Raw genomic sequence first — 19,581 nt, 5'->3', positions numbered from 1 at the left:
TGTAAATACACCTGATCCTCTACACCTCTCAGTATCCTCCTGTAAATACACCTGTTCCTCTAAACCTCTCAGTATCCTCCTGTAAATACACCTGTTCCTCTACACCTCTCAGTATCCTCCCGTAAATACACCTGTTCCTCTACACCTCTCAGTATCCTCCCGTAAATACACCTGTTCCTCTACACCTCTCAGTATCCTCCTGTAAATACACCTGTTCCTCTACACCTCTCAGTATCCTCCTGTAAATACACCTGTTCCTCTACACCACTCAGTATCCTCCTGTAAATACACCTGTTCCTCTACACCTCTCAGTATCCTCCTGTAAATACACCTGTTCCTCGACACCTCTCAGTATCCTCCTGTAAATACACCTGTTCCTCTACACCTCTCAGTATCCACCTGTAAATACACCTGTTCCTCTACACCTCTCAGTATCCTCCTGTAAATACACCTGTTCGTCTACACCTCTCAGTATCCTCCTGTAAATACACCTGTTCCTCTACACCTCTCAGTATCCTCCTGTAAATACACCTGTTCCTCTACACCTCTCAGTATCCTCCTGTAAATACACCTGTTCCTCTACACCTCTCAGTATCCTCCTGTAAATACACCTGTTCCTCTGCTCCTCTCAGTATCCTCCCGTAAATACACCTGATCCTCTACACCTCTCAGTATCCTCCCGTAAATACACCTGATCCTCTACACCTCTCAGTATCCTCCCATTTATTGTATATTCCCTTGCCTTTTTTACCAGAATGGTTCCAGGGATGAGGGACCTCGGTTTATGTGGCGAGACTGGAGAACCTGGGATTGTTCTCCTCAGAGCAGAGAAGGTTAAGGGGAGATTTGATAGAGGGGTTTACAATCATGAGGGGTTTTGATCGAGTAAATAAGGAGAAACTTTCCAGTGGGCAGGAGGGTCGGTAACCAGAGGACCCAGATTTAAGATAATCGGGTAAAGAACCTGAGACGAGGAGACATTTTTTTATGCAGTGAGATGTGATGATCTGGAATTCACTGCCTGAAAGGGCGGTGGAAGCAGATTCAATAATAACTTTCAAAAGGGGGAAATGGGTAAATACTCGAAGGGGGAAATTTGCAGGGCTATTGGGGAATGAGACTAATTGGAGAGCTCTTTCAAAGAGCCGGCACGGGCATGATGGGCCGAGCGGCCTCCTCCATCTCACCCTGTCACCATCTCCTTCTAAGAAGATCAGAAATAGGAGCAGGAGTTGGCCATTCGGCCCCTCGATCCTGCTGCACCGTTCAATCAGATCATGGCCGATCTTCCACCTCAACTCCACTTTCCCCCCCCCGATCCCCATATCCCTTGATTCTCCTCGAGTCCAAAGTTCAGCCTTGAGGAGACTCCACCAACGGCTCAGCCTTCGTTTTCGAAAGGCACTCAGGAGAGGTTTTTATCGAGGTCCTGTCGCTGAGGCCTCCAGAACGCACTCAACAAAAATTCAATTCAATTGGCCAGGCGACTCGTTCATCGTTTGTAAACGTGGTGAGATTGGGTAACTCGAGCAGTCGGCCCCAATGGAGCCTGGGGTTTTCCTGATCTGTGTGTGGGGAGAGGAGGCGGGGAGGGGGGTGAGGTTCTTGCTTTAAACGATCCGTTTGTTTTCTGTTTTCGTTCCAGCCCATCGACCGCCCTCCAGCCGGGGATCGCGGAGCAGCGAGGGGGGAGGAGGGGGGGGAGGAGGAAAAGGCCAAACCCGGGAAACGAGGGGAGGAAAAGAGACTCGCTGCCCTTGAGGAGGAACGATGAGATCGAGGGAGCGATAAAAGCATCGTCTGAGTAACCGGGAGTAACCAGGTGCAACGGGGAGTGACTGGGAGTAACAAGGAGTAATGGGGGGTAACAGGGGAGTAATGGAGGGGAACTGGGAGTAACCGGGGTAACCAGGAGTAACGGGGGGGTTACCGGGAGTAACAAGGAGTAACAGAGGGTAACTGGGAGTAACGGGGGCTTTACCGAGAGTAACAAGGAGTAACGGGGGTAACTGGGAGTAACACGGCGTAACGGGGGGTAACAGAGTGTAACAGAGGTAACCGGGAGTAACAGGGGGTAACCGGGGGGTAACTGGGAGTAACCAGGGGTAACTGGGAGTAACCAGGGGTAACTGGGGGTAATCGGGTATAACTGGGAGTAACGAGGAGTAACAGAGTGTAACGGAAGTAACCGGGAGCAACCGGGGGTAACTGAGAGTAACTGGGAGTAACCGGGGGTAACTGGGAGTAACTGGGAGTAACCAGGAGTAACCGGGAGGTGATCTTCAAGCCCCTGGCGATGGACCTTCCAAAGGATGAGGGAACTCCGGTGGGTCCGAAGTGGGAGAGAGGCAGAGCAGGTTCTGTCTCTCCCTCCATGGAGGAGAGCTTCCTCCCCTTCATGCTCAGGAGACGCGACACCTACAACCCTGAGGTGGGCCCGCCAGACGGGGGAGACGAGGAGGACCTACCCAGGGCCCTCATGCAGAAGGAGCAGGACTTGCAATTGGCCGCAGAGCTCGGCAAAGCCTTGCTGGAGAGGAACCAGGAGCTGGCTCACCAGATGGAGGAGTTACGGCAGGAGTCCACCCAGAAACTGGAGGTAAGGCCAGCCGGTGGGAGCCTGGGGGGGGGAGAGGGAGTGAGGGGGACCTCCCGAGATACAGGAGTGTGAGAGAGGGGGTTAGAGGGACCTCCCCAGATACAGGAGTGTGAGAGGGGGGGTTAGAGGGACCTCCCCAGATACAGGAGTGTGAGAGAGGGGTTAGAGGGACCTCCCCAGATACAGGAGTGTGAGAGAGGGGGTTAGAGGGACCTCCCCAGATACAGGAGTGTGAGAGAGGGGGTTAGAGAGACCTCCCCAGATACAGGAGTGTGAGAGGGGGGGTTAGAGGGACCTCCCCAGATACAGGAGTGTGAGAGGGGGGGTTAGAGGGACCTCCCCAGATACAGGAGTGTGAGAGAGGGGTTAGAGGGACCTCCCCAGATACAGGAGTGTGAGAGAGGGGGTTAGAGGGACCTCCCCAGATACAGGAGTGTGAGAGGGGGGGTTAGAGGGACCTCCCCAGATACAGGAGTGTGAGAGAGGGGTTAGAGGGACCTCCCCAGATACAGGAGTATGAGAGAGGGGGTTAGAGGGACCTCCCGAGATACAGGAGTGTGAGAGAGTGGATTAGAGGGACCTCCCCAGATACAGGAGTGTGAGAGAGAGGGGTTAGAGGGACCTCCCCAGATACAGGAGTGTGTGAGAGGGGTTAGAGGGACCTCCCGAGATACAGGAGTGTAAGAGAGGGGGTTAGAGGGACCTCCCCAGATAGAGGAGTGTGAGAGAGAGGGAGTGAGAGGGACCTCCCCAGATACAGGAGTGTGAGAGAGAGGGTTAGAGGGACCTCCCCAGATACAGGAGTGTGAGAGAGAGGGAGTGAGAGGGACCTCCCCAGATACAGGAGTGTGAGAGAGGGGGTTAGAGGGACCACCCCAGATACAGGAGTGTGAGAGAGGGTTAGAGGGACCTCCCCAGATACAGGAGTGTGAGAGAGAGGGGGTTAGAGGGACCTCCCCAGATACAGGAGTGTGAGAGAGGGTTAGAGGGACCTCCCCAGATACAGGAGTGTGAGAGAGAGGGGGTTAGAGGGACCTCCCCAGATACAGGAGTGTGAGAGAGGGGGTAGAGGGACCTCCCCAGATACAGGAGTGTGAGAGAGAGGGGGTTAGAGGGACCTCCCCAGATACAGGAGTGTGAGAGGGGGTTAGAGGGACCTCCCCAGATACAGGAGTGTGTGAGAGAGGGGGTTAGAGGGACCTCCCGAGATACAGGAGTGTGAGAGGGGGTTAGAGGGACCTCCCGAGATACAGGAGTGTGAGAGAGGGTTAGTGGGACCTCCCCAGATACAGGAGTGTTAGAGAGGGGGCTCGAGGGACCTCCCCAGATACAGGAGTGTGAGAGAGAGGGGGTTAGAGAGACCTCTCCAGATACAGGAGTGTGAGAGAGGGGTTAGAGGGACCTCCCCAGATACAGGAGTGTGAGAGAGGGGGGGTTAGAGAGACCTCTCCAGATACAGGAGTGTGAGAGAGGGGGTTAGAGGGACCTCCCCAGATACAGGAGTGTGAGAGAGGGGGTGAGAGGGACCTCCCCAGATACAGGAGTGTGAGAGAGGGGGTTAGAGGGACCTCCCCAGATGCAGGAGTGAGAGAGAGGGGGTTAGAGGGACCTCCCCAGATACAGGAGTGTGTGAGAGAGGGGGCTCGAGGGACCTCCCCAGATACAGGAGTGTGAGAGAGAGGGGGTTAGAGGGGCCTCCCCAGATACAGGAGTGTGAGAGAGAGGGTTAGAGGGACCTCCCCAGATACAGGAGTGTGAGAGAGAGGGGGTTAGAGGGACCTCCCCAGATACAGGAGTGTGAGAGAGGGGGTTAGAGGGACCTCCCCAGATACAGGAGTGTGAGAGAGAGGGTTAGAGGGACCTCCCCAGATACAGGAGTGTGAGAGAGAGGGGGTTAGAGGGACCTCCCCAGATACAGGAGTGTGAGAGAGGGGGTAGAGGGACCTCCCCAGATACAGGAGTGTGAGAGAGAGGGGGTTAGAGGGACCTCCCCAGATACAGGAGTGTGAGAGGGGGTTAGAGGGACCTCCCCAGATACAGGAGTGTGTGAGAGAGGGGGTTAGAGGGACCTCCCCAGATACAGGAGTGTGTGAGAGAGGGGGTTAGAGGGACCTCCCGAGATACAGGAGTGTGAGAGGGGGTTAGAGGGACCTCCCGAGATACAGGAGTGTGAGAGAGGGTTAGTGGGACCTCCCCAGATACAGGAGTGTGAGAGAGAGGGTTAGAGGGACCTCCCCAGATACAGGAGTGTGAGAGAGGGGGTTAGAGGGACCTCCCCAGATACAGGAGTGTGAGAGAGGGGTTAGAGGGACCTCCCCAGATACAGGAGTGTGAGAGAGGGGGTGAGAGGGACCTCTCCAGATACAGGAGTGTGAGAGAGGGGTTAGAGGGACCTCCCCAGATACAGGAGTGAGAGAGAGGGGGTGAGAGGGACCTCCCCAGATACAGGAGTGTGAGAGAGGGGGTTAGAGGGACCTCCCCAGATACAGGAGTGAGAGAGAGGGGGTGAGAGGGACCTCTCCAGATACAGGAGTGTGAGAGAGGGGTTAGAGGGACCTCCCCAGATACAGGAGTGAGAGAGAGGGGGTGAGAGGGACCTCCCCAGATACAGGAGTGTGAGAGAGGGGGTTAGAGGGACCTCCCCAGATACAGGAGTGTGAGAGAGGGGGTTAGAGGGACCTCCCCAGATACAGGAGTGAGAGAGAGGGGGTTAGAGGGACCCCCCCAGATACAGGAGTGTGTGTGAGAGAGGGGGTTAGAGGGACCTCCCCAGATACAGGAGTGTGAGAGAGGGGGTTAGAGGGACCTCCCCAGATACAGGAGTGAGAGAGAGGGGGTTAGAGGGACCTCCCCAGATACAGGAGTGAGAGAGAGGGGGTTAGAGGGACCTCCCCAGATACAGGAGTGAGAGAGAGGGGGTTAGAGGGACCTCCCCAGATACAGGAGTGTGTGAGAGAGGGGGCTCGAGGGACCTCCCCAGATACAGGAGTGTGAGAGAGAGGGGGTTAGAGGGGCCTCCCCAGATACAGGAGTGTGAGAGAGGGGGCTCGAGGGACCTCCCCAGATACAGGAGTGTGTGAGAGAGGGGTTAGAGAGACCTCCCCAGATACAGGAGTGTGAGAGAGGGGTTAGAGGGACCTCCCCAGATACAGGAGAGAGAGAGAGGGGGTTAGAGTGACCTCCCCCAGATACAGGAGTGTGAGAGAGGGAGTTAGAGGGACCTCCCCAGATACAGGAGTGTGAGAGAGGGGTTAGAGGTACCTCCCCAGATACAGGAGAGAGAGAGAGGGGGTTAGAGTGACCTCCCCAGATACAGGAGTGTGTGAGAGAGGGGGTTAGAGGGACCTCCCCAGATACAGGAGTGTGTGAGAGAGGGGTTAGAGGGACCTCCCCAGATACAGGAGTGTGAGAGAGGGGGTTAGAGGGACCTCCCCAGATACAGGAGTGTGAGAGAGGGGGTTAGAGGGACCTCCCCAGATACAAGAGTGTGAGAGAGGGGGTTAGAGAGACCTCCCCAGATACAGGAGTGTGAGAGAGGGGGTTAGAGGGTCCTCCCCAGATACAGGAGTGTGAGAGAGAGGGGTTAGAGGGACCTCCCCAGATACAGGAGTGTGAGAGAGGGGGTTAGAGGGACCTCCCCAGATACAGGAGTGAGAGAGAGGGGGTTAGAGGGACCTCCCCAGATACAGGAGTGTGAGAGAGGGGGTTAGAGGGACCTCCCCAGATACAGGAGTGAGAGAGAGGGGGTTAGAGGGACCTCCCCAGATACAGGAGTGTGAGAGAGGGTTAGAGGGACCTCCCCCAGATACAGGAGTGTGTGAGAGAGGGGGTTAGAGGGACCTCCCCAGATACAGGAGTGTGTGAGAGAGGGGGTTAGAGGGACCTCCCCAGATACAGGAGTGAGAGAGAGGGGGTTAGAGGGACCTCCCCAGATACAGGAGTGTGAGAGAGAGGGGGTTAGAGGGACCTCCCCAGATACAGGAGTGTGAGAGAGGGGGTTAGAGGGTCCTCCCCAGATACAGGAGTGAGAGAGGGGGTTAGAGGGACCTCCCCAGATACAGGAGTGTGAGAGAGAGGGGGTTAGAGGGACCTCCCCAGATACAGGAGTGTGAGAGAGAGGGGGTTAGAGGGAACTCCCCAGATACAGGAGTGTGAGAGAGGGGGGTTAGAGGGACCTCCCGAGATACAGGAGTGTGAGAGAGGGAGTGAGGGGGACCTCCCCAGATACAGGAGTGTGAGAGAGGGGGTTAGAGGGACCTCCCGAGATACAGGAGTGTGAGAGAGGGAGTGAGGGGGACCTCCCCAGACACAGGAGTGTGAGAGAGGGGGTTAGAGGGACCTCCCCAGATACAGGGGTGTGAGAGAGGGGGTTAGAGGGACCTCCCCAGATACAGGAGTGTGTGAGAGGGGGTTAGAGGGACCTCCCCAGATACAGGAGTGTGAGAGAGGGTTAGAGAGACCTCTCCAGATACAGGAGTGTGAGAGGGGGTTAGAGGGACCTCCCCAGATACAGGAGTGTGTGAGAGAGGGGGTTAGAGGGACCTCCCCAGATACAGGAGTGTGAGAGAGGGGCTTAGAGGGACCTCCCCAGATACAGGAGAGTGAGAGAGGGGGTTAGAGGGACCTCCCCAGATACAGGAGAGTGAGAGAGGGGGTTAGAGGGACCACCCCAGATACAGGAGTGTGAGAGAGGGTTAGAGAGACCTCTCCAGATACAGGAGTGTGAGAGAGAGGGGGCTCGAGGGACCTCCCCAGATACAGGAGTGTGTGAGAGAGGGGGTTAGAGGGACCTCCCCAGATACAGGAGTGAGAGAGAGGGGGTTAGAGGGACCTCCCCAGATACAGGAGTGTGAGAGAGGGGGGGTTAGAGGGACCTCCCCAGATACAGGAGTGTGTGAGAGAGGGGTTAGAGGGACCTCCCCAGATACAGGAGTGTGTGAGAGAGGGGGTTAGAGGGACCTCCCCAGATACAGGAGTGAGAGAGAGGGGGTTAGAGGGACCTCCCCAGATACAGGAGTGTGAGAGAGAGGGGTTAGAGGGACCTCCCCAGATACAGGAGTGTGAGAGAGGGGGTTAGAGGGACCTCCCCAGATACAGGAGTGTGAGAGAGGGGGTTAGAGGGACCTCCCCAGATACAGGAGTGTGAGAGAGAGGGGGTTAGAGAGACCTCTCCAGATACAGGAGTGTGAGAGAGGGGTTAGAGGGACCTCCCCAGATACAGGAGTGTGAGAGAGGGTTAGTGGGACCTCCCCAGATACAGGAGTGTGTGAGAGAGGGGGTTAGAGGGACCTCCCCAGATACAGGAGTGAGAGAGAGGGGGTTAGAGGGACCTCCCCAGATACAGGAGTGTGAGAGAGAGGGGGTTAGAGGGACCTCCCCAGATACAGGAGTGTGAGAGAGAGGGGGTTAGAGGGACCTCCCCAGATACAGGAGTGTGAGAGAGGGGGTTAGAGGGACCTCCCCAGATACAGGAGTGTGAGAGAGAGGGGGTTAGGGGGACCTCCCCAGATACAGGAGTGTGAGAGAGAGGGGGTTAGAGAGACCTCTCCAGATACAGGAGTGTGAGAGAGGGGTTAGAGGGACCTCCCCAGATACAGGAGTGTGAGAGAGAGGGTTGGAGGGACCTCCCCAGATACAGGAGTGTGAGAGAGAGGGTTAGAGGGACCTCCCCAGATACAGGAGTGTGAGAGAGAGGGGGTTAGAGGGACCTCCCCAGATACAGGAGTGTGAGAGAGAGGGGGTTAGAGGGACCTCCCCAGATACAGGAGTGTGAGAGAGAGGGGGTTAGAGGGACCTCCCCAGATACAGGATTGTGAGAGAGGGGGTAGAGGGACCTCCCCAGATACAGGAGTGTGAGAGAGAGGGGGTTAGAGGGACCTCCCCAGATACAGGAGTGTGAGAGGGGGTTAGATGGACCTCCCCAGATACAGGAGTGTGAGAGAGGGGGTTAGAGGGACCTCCCGAGATACAGGAGTGTGAGAGAGGGAGTGAGGGGGACCTCCCCAGATACAGGAGTGTGAGAGAGGGGGTTAGAGGGACCTCCCCAGATACAGGGGTGTGAGAGAGGGGGTTAGAGGGACCTCCCCAGATACAGGAGTGTGTGAGAGGGGGTTAGAGGGACCTCCCCAGATACAGGAGTGTGAGAGAGGGGGTTAGAGGGACCTCCCCAGATACAGGAGTGTGAGAGAGGGGGTTAGAGGGACCTCCCCAGATACAGGAGTGTGAGAGAGAGGGGGTTAGAGGGACCTCCCCAGATACAGGAGTGTGTGAGAGAGAGGGTTAGAGGGACCTCTCCAGATACAGGAGTGTGAGAGAGGGGGTTAGAGGGACCTCCCCAGATACAGGAGTGTGTGAGAGAGGGGGTTAGAGGGACCTCCCCAGATACAGGAGTGTGAGAGAGAGGGGGTTAGAGGGACTTCCCCAGATACAGGAGTGTGAGAGAGGGGGTTAGAGGGACCTACCCAGATACAGGAGTGTGTGAGAGAGGGGGTTAGAGGGACCTCCCCAGATACAGGAGTGTGAGAGAGGGGCTTAGAGGGACCTCCCCAGATACAGGAGAGTGAGAGAGGGGGTTAGAGGGACCTCCCCAGATACAGGAGAGTGAGAGAGGGGGTTAGAGGGACCTCCCCAGATACAGGAGTGTGAGAGAGGGTTAGAGAGACCTCTCCAGATACAGGAGTGTGAGAGAGGGGGTTAGAGGGACCTCCCCAGATACAGGAGTGTGAGAGAGGGGTTAGAGGGACCTCCCCAGATACAGGAGTGTGAGAGAGGGGGTTAGAGGGACCTCCCCAGATACAGGAGTGTGAGAGAGGGGTTAGAGGGACCTCCCCAGATACAGGAGTGTGAGAGAGGGGGTTAGTGGGACCTCCCCAGATACAGGAGTGTGAGAGAGAGGGTTAGAGGGACCTCCCCAGATACAGGAGTGTGAGAGAGGGGCTTAGAGGGACCTCCCCAGATGCAGGAGTGTGAGAGAGGGGGTTAGAGGGACCTCCCCAGATACAGGAGTGTGAGAGAGGGGGTTAGAGAGACCTCCCCAGATACAGGAGTGTGAGAGAGGGGTTAGAGGGACCTCCCCAGATACAGGAGTGTGAGAGAGGGGGTTAGAGGGACCTCCCCAGATACAGAGTGTGAGAGAGGGGGGTTAGAGGGACCTCCCCAGATACAGGAGTGTGAGAGAGAGGGGGTTAGAGGGACCTCCCCAGATACAGGAGTGTGTGAGAGGGGTTGGAGAGACCTCCCCAGATAGAGGAGTGTGAGAGAGGGGTTAGAGGGACCTCCCCAGATACAGGAGTGTGAGAGAGGGGTTAGAGGGACCTCCCCAGATACAGGAGTGTGAGAGAGGGGGTTAGAGGGACCTCCCCAGATACAGGAGTGTGTGAGAGAGGGTTAGAGGGACCTCCCCAGATACAGGAGTGTGAGAGAGGGGGTGAGAGGGACCTCCCCCAGATACAGGAGTGTGAGAGAGGGGTTAGAGAGACCTCCCCAGATACAGGAGTGTGAGGGAGGGGTTAGAGGGACCTCCCCAGATACAGGAGTGTGAGAGAGAGGGTTAGAGGGACCTCCCCAGATACAGGAGTGTGTGAGAGGGGTTAGAGAGACCTCCCCAGATACAGAGTGTGAGAGAGGGGTTAGAGGGACCTCCCCAGATACAGGAGTGTGAGAGAGGGGGTTAGAGGGACCTCCCCAGATACAGGAGTGTGAGAGGGGGTTAGAGAGACCTCCCCAGATACAGGAGTGTGAGAGAGGGGTTAGAGGGACCTCCCCAGATACAGAGTGTGAGAGAGGGGGGTAAGAGGGACCTCCCCAGATACAGGAGAGTGAGAGAGAGGGGGTTAGAGGGACCTCCCCAGATACAGGAGTGTGTGAGAGGGGTTGGAGAGACCTCCCCAGATAGAGGAGTGTGAGAGAGGGGTTAGAGGGACCTCCCCAGATACAGGAGTGTGAGAGAGGGGTTAGAGGGACCTCCCCAGATACAGGAGTGTGAGAGAGGGGGTTAGAGGGACCTCCCCAGATACAGGAGTGTGTGAGAGAGGGTTAGAGGGACCTCCCCAGATACAGGAGTGTGAGAGAGGGGGTGAGAGGGACCTCCCCCAGATACAGGAGTGTGAGAGAGGGGTTAGAGGGACCTCCCCAGATACAGGAGTGTGAGAGAGAGGGTTAGAGGGACCTCCCCAGATACAGGAGTGTGAGGGAGGGGTTGGAGGGACCTCCCCAGATACAGGAGTGTGAGAGAGAGGGTTAGAGGGACCTCCCCAGATGCAGAGTGTGTGAGAGAGAGAGGGTTAGAGGGACCTCCCCAGATACAGGAGTGTGAGAGAGGGGTTAGAGGGACCTCCCCAGATACAGGAGTGTGAGAGAGGGGGTTAGAGGGACCTCCCCAGATACAGGAGTGTGTGAGAGGGGTTAGAGGGACCTCCCCAGATACAGGAGTGTGAGAGAGGGGGTTAGAGGGACATCCCCAGATACAGGAGTGTGAGAGAGGGGGTTAGAGGGACCTCCCCAGATACAGGAGTGTGAGAGAGGGGGTTAGAGGGACCTCCCCAGATACAGGAGTGTGAGAGAGAGGGGGTTAGAGGGACCTCCCCTGATACAGGAGTGTGAGAGAGGGGGTTAGAGGGACCTCCCCTTATACAGGAGTGTGAGAGAGGGTTAGTGGGACCTCCCCAGATAGAGGAGTGTGAGAGAGGGGGTGAGAGGGACCTCCCCAGATACAGGAGTGTGAGAGAGGGGGTTAGAGGGACCTCCCCTGATAGAGGAGTGTGAGAGAGGGGGTTAGAGGGACCTCCCCTGATACAGGAGTGTGAGAGAGGGTTAGAGGGACCTCCCCAGATAGAGGAGTGTGAGAGAGGGGGTTAGAGGGACCTCCCCTGATACAGGAGTGTGAGAGGGGGTTAGAGGGACCTCCCCAGATACAGGAGTGTGAGAGGGGGTTAGTGGGACCTCCCCAGATACAGGTGTGTGAGAGAGGGGTTAGAGGGACCTCCCCAGATACAGGTGTGTGAGAGAGGGGTTAGAGGGACCTCCCCAGAAACAGGAGTGTGAGAGAGGGGTTAGAGGGACCTCCCCAGATACAGGAGTGTGAGAGGGGGTTAGAGAGACCTCCCAGATACAGGAGTGTGAGAGAGGGGTTAGAGGGACCTCCCCAGATACAGGAGTGTGAGAGGGGGTTAGAGAGACCTCCCCAGATATAGGAGTGTGAGAGAGGGGTTAGAGGGACCTCCCCAGATACAGAGTGTGAGAGAGGGGTTAGAGGGACCTCCCCAGATACAGAGTGTGAGAGAGGGGTTAGAGGGACCTCCCAGATACAGGAGTGTGAGAGAGGGGTTAGAGGGACCTCCCCAGATACAGAGTGTGAGAGAGGGGTTAGAGGGACCTCCCCAGATACAGGAGTGTGAGAGAGGGGGTTTAGAGGGACCTCCCCAGATACAGGAGTGTGAGAGAGGGGGTTAGAGGGACCTCCCCAGATAGAGGAGTGTGAGAGAGGGGTTAGAGGGACCTCCCCAGATACAGGAGAGTGAGAGAGGGGTTAGAGGGACCTCCCCAGATACAGAGTGTGAGAGAGGGGTTAGAGAGACCTCCCCAGATACAGGAGTGTGAGAGAGGGCGTTAGAGGGACCTCCCCAGATGCAGAGTGTGTGAGAGAGAGAGGGTTAGAGGGACCTCCCCAGGTACAGAGTGTGAGAGAGGGGTTAGAGGGACCTCCCCAGATGCAGAGTGTGTGAGAGAGAGAGGGTTAGAGGGACCTCCCCAGATGCAGAGTGTGTGAGAGAGAGAGGGTTAGAGGGACCTCCCCAGATACAGGAGTGTGAGAGAGGGGTTAGAGGGACCTCCCCAGATACAGCAGTGTGAGAGAGGGGTTAGAGGGACCTCCCCAGATACAGGAGTGTGAGAGAGGGATTCGAGGGACCTCCCCAGATACAGGAGTGTGAGAGAGGGGTTAGAGGGACCTCCCCAGATACAGGAGTGTGAGAGAGAGGGGGTTAGAGAGACCTCCCCAGATACAGGAGTGTGAGAGAGTGGTTTAGAGGGACCTCCCCAGATACAGGAGTGTGAGAGAGGGGGTTAGAGGGACCTCCCCAGATACAGGAGTGTGAGAGAGGGGGTTAGAGGGACCTCCCCAGATACAGGAGTGTGAGAGAGTGGTTTAGAGGGACCTCCCCAGATACAGGAGTGTGAGAGAGGGGGTTAGAGGGACCTCCCCAGATACAGGAGTGTGAGAGAGGGGGTTAGAGGGACCTCCCCAGATAGAGGAGTGTGAGAGAGGGGGTTAGAGGGACCTCCCCTGATACAGGAGTGTGAGAGAGGGGGTTAGAGGGACCTCCCCTTATACAGGAGTGTGAGAGAGGAGTTAGAGAGACCTCCCCAGATACAGGAGTGTGAGTGAGGGGGTTAGAGGGACCTCCCCAGATACAGGAGTGTGAGAGAGAGGGTTAGAGGGACCTCCCCAGATACAGGAGTGTGAGAGAGGGGGGTTAGAGGGACCTCCCCAGATACAGAGTGTGAGAGAGGGGTTAGAGGGACCTCCCCAGATACAGGAGTGTGAGAGAGGGGGTTAGAGGGACCTCCCCAGACAGAGGAGTGTGAGAGAGGGGTTAGAGGGACCTCCCCAGATACAGAGTGTGAGAGAGGGGTTACAGGGACCTCCCCAGATACAGGAGTGAGAGAGGGGGTTAGAGAGACCTCCCCAGATACAGGAGTGTGTGAGAGAGGGTTAGAGGGACCTCCCCAGATACAGAGTGTGAGAGAGGGGTTAGAGGGACCTCCCCAGATACAGGAGTGTGAGAGAGGGGGTTAGAGGGACCTCCCCAGATAGAGGAGTGTGAGAGAGGGGGTTAGAGGGACCTCCCCAGATACAGAGTGTGAGAGAGGGGTTAGAGGGACCTCCCCAGATACAGGAGTGTGAGAGAGGGGGTTAGAGGGACCTCCCCAGATAGAGGAGTGTGAGAGAGGGGTTAGAGGGACCTCCCCAGATACAGAGTGTGAGAGAGGGGTTACAGGGACCTCCCCAGATACAGGAGTGTGAGAGAGGGGGTTAGAGGGACCTCCCCAGATAGAGGAGTGTGAGAGAGGGGTTAGAGGGACCTCCCCAGATACAGGAGAGTGAGAGAGGGGTTAGAGGGACCTCCCCAGATACAGAGTTTGAGAGAGGGGTTAGAGAGACCTCCCCAGATACAGGAGTGTGAGAGAGGGGTTAGAGGGACCTCCCCAGATACAGAGTGTGAGAGAGGGGTTAGAGGGACCTCCCCAGATACAGGAGTGTGAGAGAGGGGGTTAGAGGGACCTCCCCAGATACAGGAGTGTGAGAGAGGGGGTTAGAGGGACCTCCCTGGATACAGGAGTGTGAGAGAGGGGTTAGAGAGACCTCCCCAGATACAGGAGTGTGAGAGAGAGGGGGTTAGAGGGACCTCCCCAGATACAGGAGTGTGATGAGGGATTAGAGGGACCTCCCCAGATACAGGAGTGTGAGAGAGGGGTTAGAGGGACCTCCCCAGATACAGGAGTGTGTGAGAGAGGGGGTTAGAGGGACCTCCCCAGATACAGGAGTGTGAGAGAGGGGGTTAGAGGGTCCTCCCCAGATACAGGAGTGTGTGAGAGGGGGTTAGAGGGACCTCCACAGATACAGGAGTGTGAGAGGGGGTTAGAGGGACCTCCCCAGATACAGGAGTGTGAGAGAGGGGGTTAGAGAGACCTCCCCAGATAGAGGAGTGTGAGAGAGGGGTTAGAGGGACCTCCCCAGATACAGGAGTGTGAGAGAGGGGTTAGAGAGACCTCCCCAGATGCAGGAGTGTGAGAGAGGGGGTTAGAGGGACCTCCCCAGATACAGGAGTGTGAGAGAGGGGGTTAGAGAGACCTCCCCAGATACAGGAGTGTGAGAGAGAGGGTTAGAGGGACCTCCCCAGATACAGGAGTGTGAGAGAGGGGTTAGAGGGACCTCCCCAGATACAGGAATGTGAGAGAGGGGGTTAGAGGGACCTCCCCAGATACAGAGTGTGAGAGAGGGGTTAGAGAGACCTCCCCAGATACAGGAGTGTGAGAGAGGGGTTACAGGGACCTCCCCAGATACAGGAGTGTGAGAGGGGGTTAGAGGGACCTCCCCAGATACAGGAGTGAGAGAGAGGGGGTTAGAGGGAGCTCCCCAGATACAGGAATGTGAGAGAGGGGGTTAGAGGGACCTCCCCAGATACAGGAGTGTGAGAGAGAGGGGGTTAGAGGGACCTCCCCAGATACAGGAGTGTGAGAGAGGGGGTTAGAGAGACCTCCCCAGATACAGGAGTGTGAGAGAGGGGGTTAGAGGGACCTCCCCAGATACAGGAGTGTGAGAGAGGGGGTTAGAGGGACCTCCCTAGATACAGGAGTGTGAGAGAGAGGGGGTTAGAGGGACCTCCCCAGATACAGGAGTGTGAGAGAGGGGTTAGAGGGACCTCCCCAGATACAGGAGTGTGAGAGAGAGGGTTAGAGGGACCTCCCCAGATACAGGAGTGTGAGAGAGAGGGGGTTCGAGGGACCTCCCCAGATACAGGAGTGTGAGGGAGGGGTTAGAGGGACCTCCCCAGATACTGGAGTGTGAGAGAGAGGGGGGTAGAGGGACCTCCCCAGATACAGGAGTGTGAGGGAATGGCCTCCATGACAGGCGAGCAGGTTTCATGCCTCCGTCGTACACCGGCCTGTGTTCTGTGTGTGTCACTGTGTGGAACACTGAGCCCCCGCCCCTCATTGGCAGGTTCGTGCATGGAGATAGGGTAAGGACATGCCCGGCTGTGTTGTCCTTCACAGTCGAATAGCTCACCCGCTGTGGGACAAGCCTTCCAACTGCCCTAGAACTGGGGATTCCTACCGCTGTGGTGGTCGCATAAGTACCGTCTTCAAACAATTGGTATGTCCTCTGGGTCTGTTGCCGAGGCTCGACCTCCTCGGGCCCGTTGCCGAGGCTCGACCTCCTCGGGCCCGTTGCCGAGGCTCGACCTCCTCGGGGCCTGTTGCTAAGGCTCGCCCTCCTCGGGCCTGTTGCTAAGGCTCGCCCTCCTCGGGGCCTGTTGCTAAGGCTCGCCCTCCTCGGGCCCGTTGCCGAGGCTCGACCTCCTCGGGCCCGTTGCCGAGGCTCGACCTCCTCGGGGCCTGTTGCTAAGGCTCGCCCTCCTCGGGCCTGTTGCTAAATGTCGCCCTCCTCGGGGCCTGTTGCTAAGGCTCGCCCTCCTCGGGCCCGTTGCCGAGGCTCGCCCTCCTTGGGCCCGTTGCTAAGGCACGCCCTCCTCGGGGCCTGCGGCTGAGGCTCCTCTCCCAACCAGGCTAACGGGTGCCTCCCTCTCCACAGCGCCTACAGCAAGAGAAACACGAGCAGCGGCGGGAGGTTCGAGGCGAGTGGAGAGCGAGTGGGAGGACGCGGGTGGCGGAGCTGGAGAGCGAACTGGCGCAGCTGAGCGCGGAGCTGGGCAAGCAGCAGAGCGAGCAGCGCCAGGCGGAGCGGGAGAGGACGCAGGCCGCGCGGGAGCTGGCCGATCAGAACCAGCGGCTGGTGGAGCAGCTCAGTCAGGTCAGTCATGCCATCCGGACGGCGCTGGGCCTCGAAGAGGCCGACGTTTGAACCACTGCGGCAGAAGGCACGGTCGGCACGGCTCCAGGCGGGAGCGAACCGCTCACCTTTTACCCACTGTCCGCGGACAGGAAGCCGACACTGAGACGCATAATCGGCAGGAGTGACAACCAAAACAGGTTCTGGGGAATCTCGCTCCCCCCTGTTTGACTGCATTCCATTTGAAGTGAGTCCAAAGGAACAAGTGATCCCATTGTACCGAGGGACAAACCCTCAGCTTCCCTCAGAGACGGCAAATGGACCCCAGTCCCAGGCTCCACCCCGAGCCTGGGACTGAGCTCGTTGCTCCAAGCTCGGTTAGCGTTCGGAGCTGGGAGAGAGAGAGAGAGAGAGAGAGAGAGAGGCGGGGGGGCGATCCCCCCAAGCCCTCTGCTGCAGATTCTCAGTCCAGAGACCCGTGTTACATGTTCTGTGCGTGTGCGCGTGCGCGTGTGCGCCTGATTATCACGTGGGCACGGCCTCGAACTTTGGGTTTGATTGCCCCACTGCGGGGGCAAAAGAAGTTCACAGAAAGACTTACTGCCATCGTTCCACAGTGTCCACAAATAGGGATAGGAGGAGGCCATTCAGCCCCTCGAGCCTGTTCCGCCATTCATTGGTTGCACTGTATCGTAAGTCTCGCGACCCGCCATTGCTCCATGTCCCCTTGATAACCCAACAAAAATAGATCAACCTTCATCATTTCAATACGATACACAGTGCGTTAGATACACTGTCCTTTCCCCCCTCTGGGACCCGGGTCTCACAGTGTATTAGATACACTGTCCTTTCCCCCTCTGGGACCGGGTCTCTCAGTGTGTTAGATACACTGTCCTTTCCCCCTCTGGGACCCGGGTCTCCCAGTGTGTTAGATACACTGTCCTTTCCCCCTCTGGGACCGGGTCTCACAGTGCGTTAGATACACTGTCCTTTCCCCCTCTGGGACCGGGTCTCACAGTGTGTTAGATACACTGTCCTTTCCCCCTCTGGGACCGGGTCTCACAGTGTATTAGATACACTGTCCTTTCCCCCTCTGGGACCGGGTCTCACAGTGCGTTAGATACACTGTCCTTTCCCCCTCTGGGACCGGGTCTCACAGTGCATTAGATACACTGTCCTTTCCCCCTCTGGGACCGGGTCCTCACAGTGTGTTAGATACACTGTCCTTTCCCCCTCTGGGACCGGGTCTCACAGTGTGTTAGATACACTGTCCTTTCCCCCTCTGGGACCGGGAGTCAGTGTGTGTTAGATACACTGTCCCTTTCCCCCTCTGGGACCGGGTCTCACAGTGTGTTAGATACACTGTCCTTTCCCCCTCTGGGACCGGGTCTCACAGTGCGTTAGATACACTGTCCTTTCCCCCTCTGGGACCGGGTCTCACAGTGTGTTCGATACACTGACCTTTCCCCCTCTGGGACCGGGTCTCACAGTGCGTTAGATACACTGTCCTTTCCCCCTCTGGGACCGGGTCTCACAGTGTGTTAGATACACTGTCCTTTCCCCCTCTGGGACCGGGTCTCACAGTGTGTTAGATACACTGTCCTTTCCCCCTCTGGGACCTGGTCTCTCAGTGTATTAGATACACTGTCCTTTCCCCCTCTGGGACCGGGTCTCACAGTGCGTTAGATACACTGTCCTTTCCCCCTCTGGGACCGGGTCTCACAGTGCGTTAGATACACTGTCCTTTCCCCCTCTGGGACCGGGTCTCTCAGTGTATTAGATACACTGTATTTCCCCCTCTGGGACCGGGTCTCACAGTGTGTTAGATACACTGTCCTTTTCCCCTCTGGGACAGGGTCTCACAGTGCGTTAGATACACTGTCCTTTCCCCCCTCTGGGGACCGGGTCTCACAGTGTGTTAGAGACACTGTCCTTTCCCCCCTCTGGGACCGGGTCTCACAGTGCGTTAGATGCACTGTCCTTTCCCCCCTCTGGGACCGGGTCTCTCAGTGTGTTAGATACACTGTCCTTTCCCCCTCTGGGACCGGGTCTCTCAGTGTGTTAGATACACTGTCCTTTCCCCCTCTGGGACCGGGTCACACAGTGTGTTAGATACACTGTCCTTTCTCCCTCTGGGACCCGGGTCTCACAGTGTATTAGATACACTGTCCTTTCCCCCTCTGGGACCGGGTCTCACAGTGCGTTAGATGCACTGTCCTTTCCCCCTCTGGGACCGGGTCTCACAGTGTGTTAGATACACTGTCCTTTCCCCCTCTGGGACCGGGTCTCACAGTGTATTAGATACACTGTCCTTTCCCCCTCTGGGACCGGGTCTCACAGTGCGTTAGATGCACTGTCCTTTCCCCCTCTGGGACCGGGTCTCACAGTGTGTTAGATACACTGTCCTTTCCCCCTCTGGGACCGGGTCTCTCAGTGTATTAGATACACTGTCCTTTCCCCCTCTGGGACCGGGTCTCGCAGTGTATTAGATACACTGTCCTTTCCCCCTCTGGGACCGGGTCTCTCAGTGTATTAGATACACTGTCCTTTCCCCCTCTGGGACCGGGTCTCTCAGTGTGTTAGATACATTGTCCTTTCCCCCTCTGGGACTGGGTCTCACAGTGCGTTAGATACACTGTCCTTTCCCCCTCTGGGACCGGGTCTCTCAGTGTGTTAGATACACTGTCCTTTCCCCCTCTGGGACTGGGTCTCACAGTGCGTTAGATACACTGTCCTTTCCCCCTCTGGGACCGGGTCTCTCAGTGTATTAGATACACTGTCCTTTCCCCCTCTGGGACCGGGTCTCACAGTGTATTAGATACACTGTCCCTTTCCCCCCTCTGGGACCTGGTCTCACAGTGTATTAGATACACTGTCCTTTCCCCCTCTGGGACCGGGGTCTCACAGTGCGTTAGATACACTGTCCTTTCCCCCTCTGGGAACCGGGTCTCACAGTGCGTTAGATACACTGTCCTTTCCCCCTCTGGGACCGGGTCTCTCAGTGTATTAGATACACTGTCCTTTCCCCTCTGGGACCGGGTCTCACAGTGTGTTAGAGACACTGTCCTTTCCCCCTCTGGGACCGGGTCTCACAGTGCGTTAGATGCACTGTCCTTTCCCCCTCTGGGACCGGGTCTCTCAGTGTGTTAGATACACTGTCCTTTCCCCCTCTGGGACCGGGTCTCTCAGTGTGTTAGATACACTGTCCTTTCCCCCCTCTGGGACCGGGTCACACAGTGTGTTAGATACACTGTCCTTTCTCCCTCTGGGACCGGGTCTCACAGTGTATTAGATACACTGTCCTTTCCCCCTCTGGGGACCGGGTCTCACAGTGCGTTAGATGCACTGTCCTTTCCCCCTCTGGGACCGGGTCTCACAGTGTGTTAGATACACTGTCCTTTCCCCCTCTGGGACCGGGTCTCACAGTGTATTAGATACACTGTCCTTTCCCCCCTCTGGGACCGGGGTCTCA

At 57.1% G+C, this 19,581-nt stretch overlaps 1 protein-coding gene across 1 annotated transcript; it reads left to right on the top strand.

Moving 5' to 3' along the window:
* Nucleotides 1-2,011: 2,011 nt before the first annotated feature.
* LOC137315105 (BICD family-like cargo adapter 2) lies at nt 2,012-16,181 on the top strand. Its single transcript, XM_067980030.1, has 2 exons — nt 2,012-2,599; nt 15,912-16,181. Exons 1-2 carry the CDS (start codon nt 2,297-2,299, stop codon nt 16,179-16,181), a joined length of 573 nt encoding a protein of 190 aa, XP_067836131.1. The 5' UTR covers nt 2,012-2,296.
* Nucleotides 16,182-19,581: the final 3,400 nt, after the last annotated feature.

This window comes from Heptranchias perlo, unplaced genomic scaffold (genome assembly GCF_035084215.1).
Source record: "Heptranchias perlo isolate sHepPer1 unplaced genomic scaffold, sHepPer1.hap1 HAP1_SCAFFOLD_535, whole genome shotgun sequence".
Lineage (NCBI taxonomy): Eukaryota > Metazoa > Chordata > Chondrichthyes > Hexanchiformes > Hexanchidae > Heptranchias > Heptranchias perlo.
This window is presented reverse-complemented; position numbering and strand designations above follow the sequence as displayed.

Excerpts from the sequence above, each read along its gene's own strand:
- LOC137315105 (XM_067980030.1), top strand. The coding sequence starts at position 2,297 with ATGGACCTTCCAAAGGATGAGGGAACTCCGGTGGGTCCGAAGTGGGAG. Across the intron at positions 2,600-15,911 it reads AGTCCACCCAGAAACTGGAG|CGCCTACAGCAAGAGAAACA; the intron begins GTAAGGCCAGCC and ends CCCTCTCCACAG.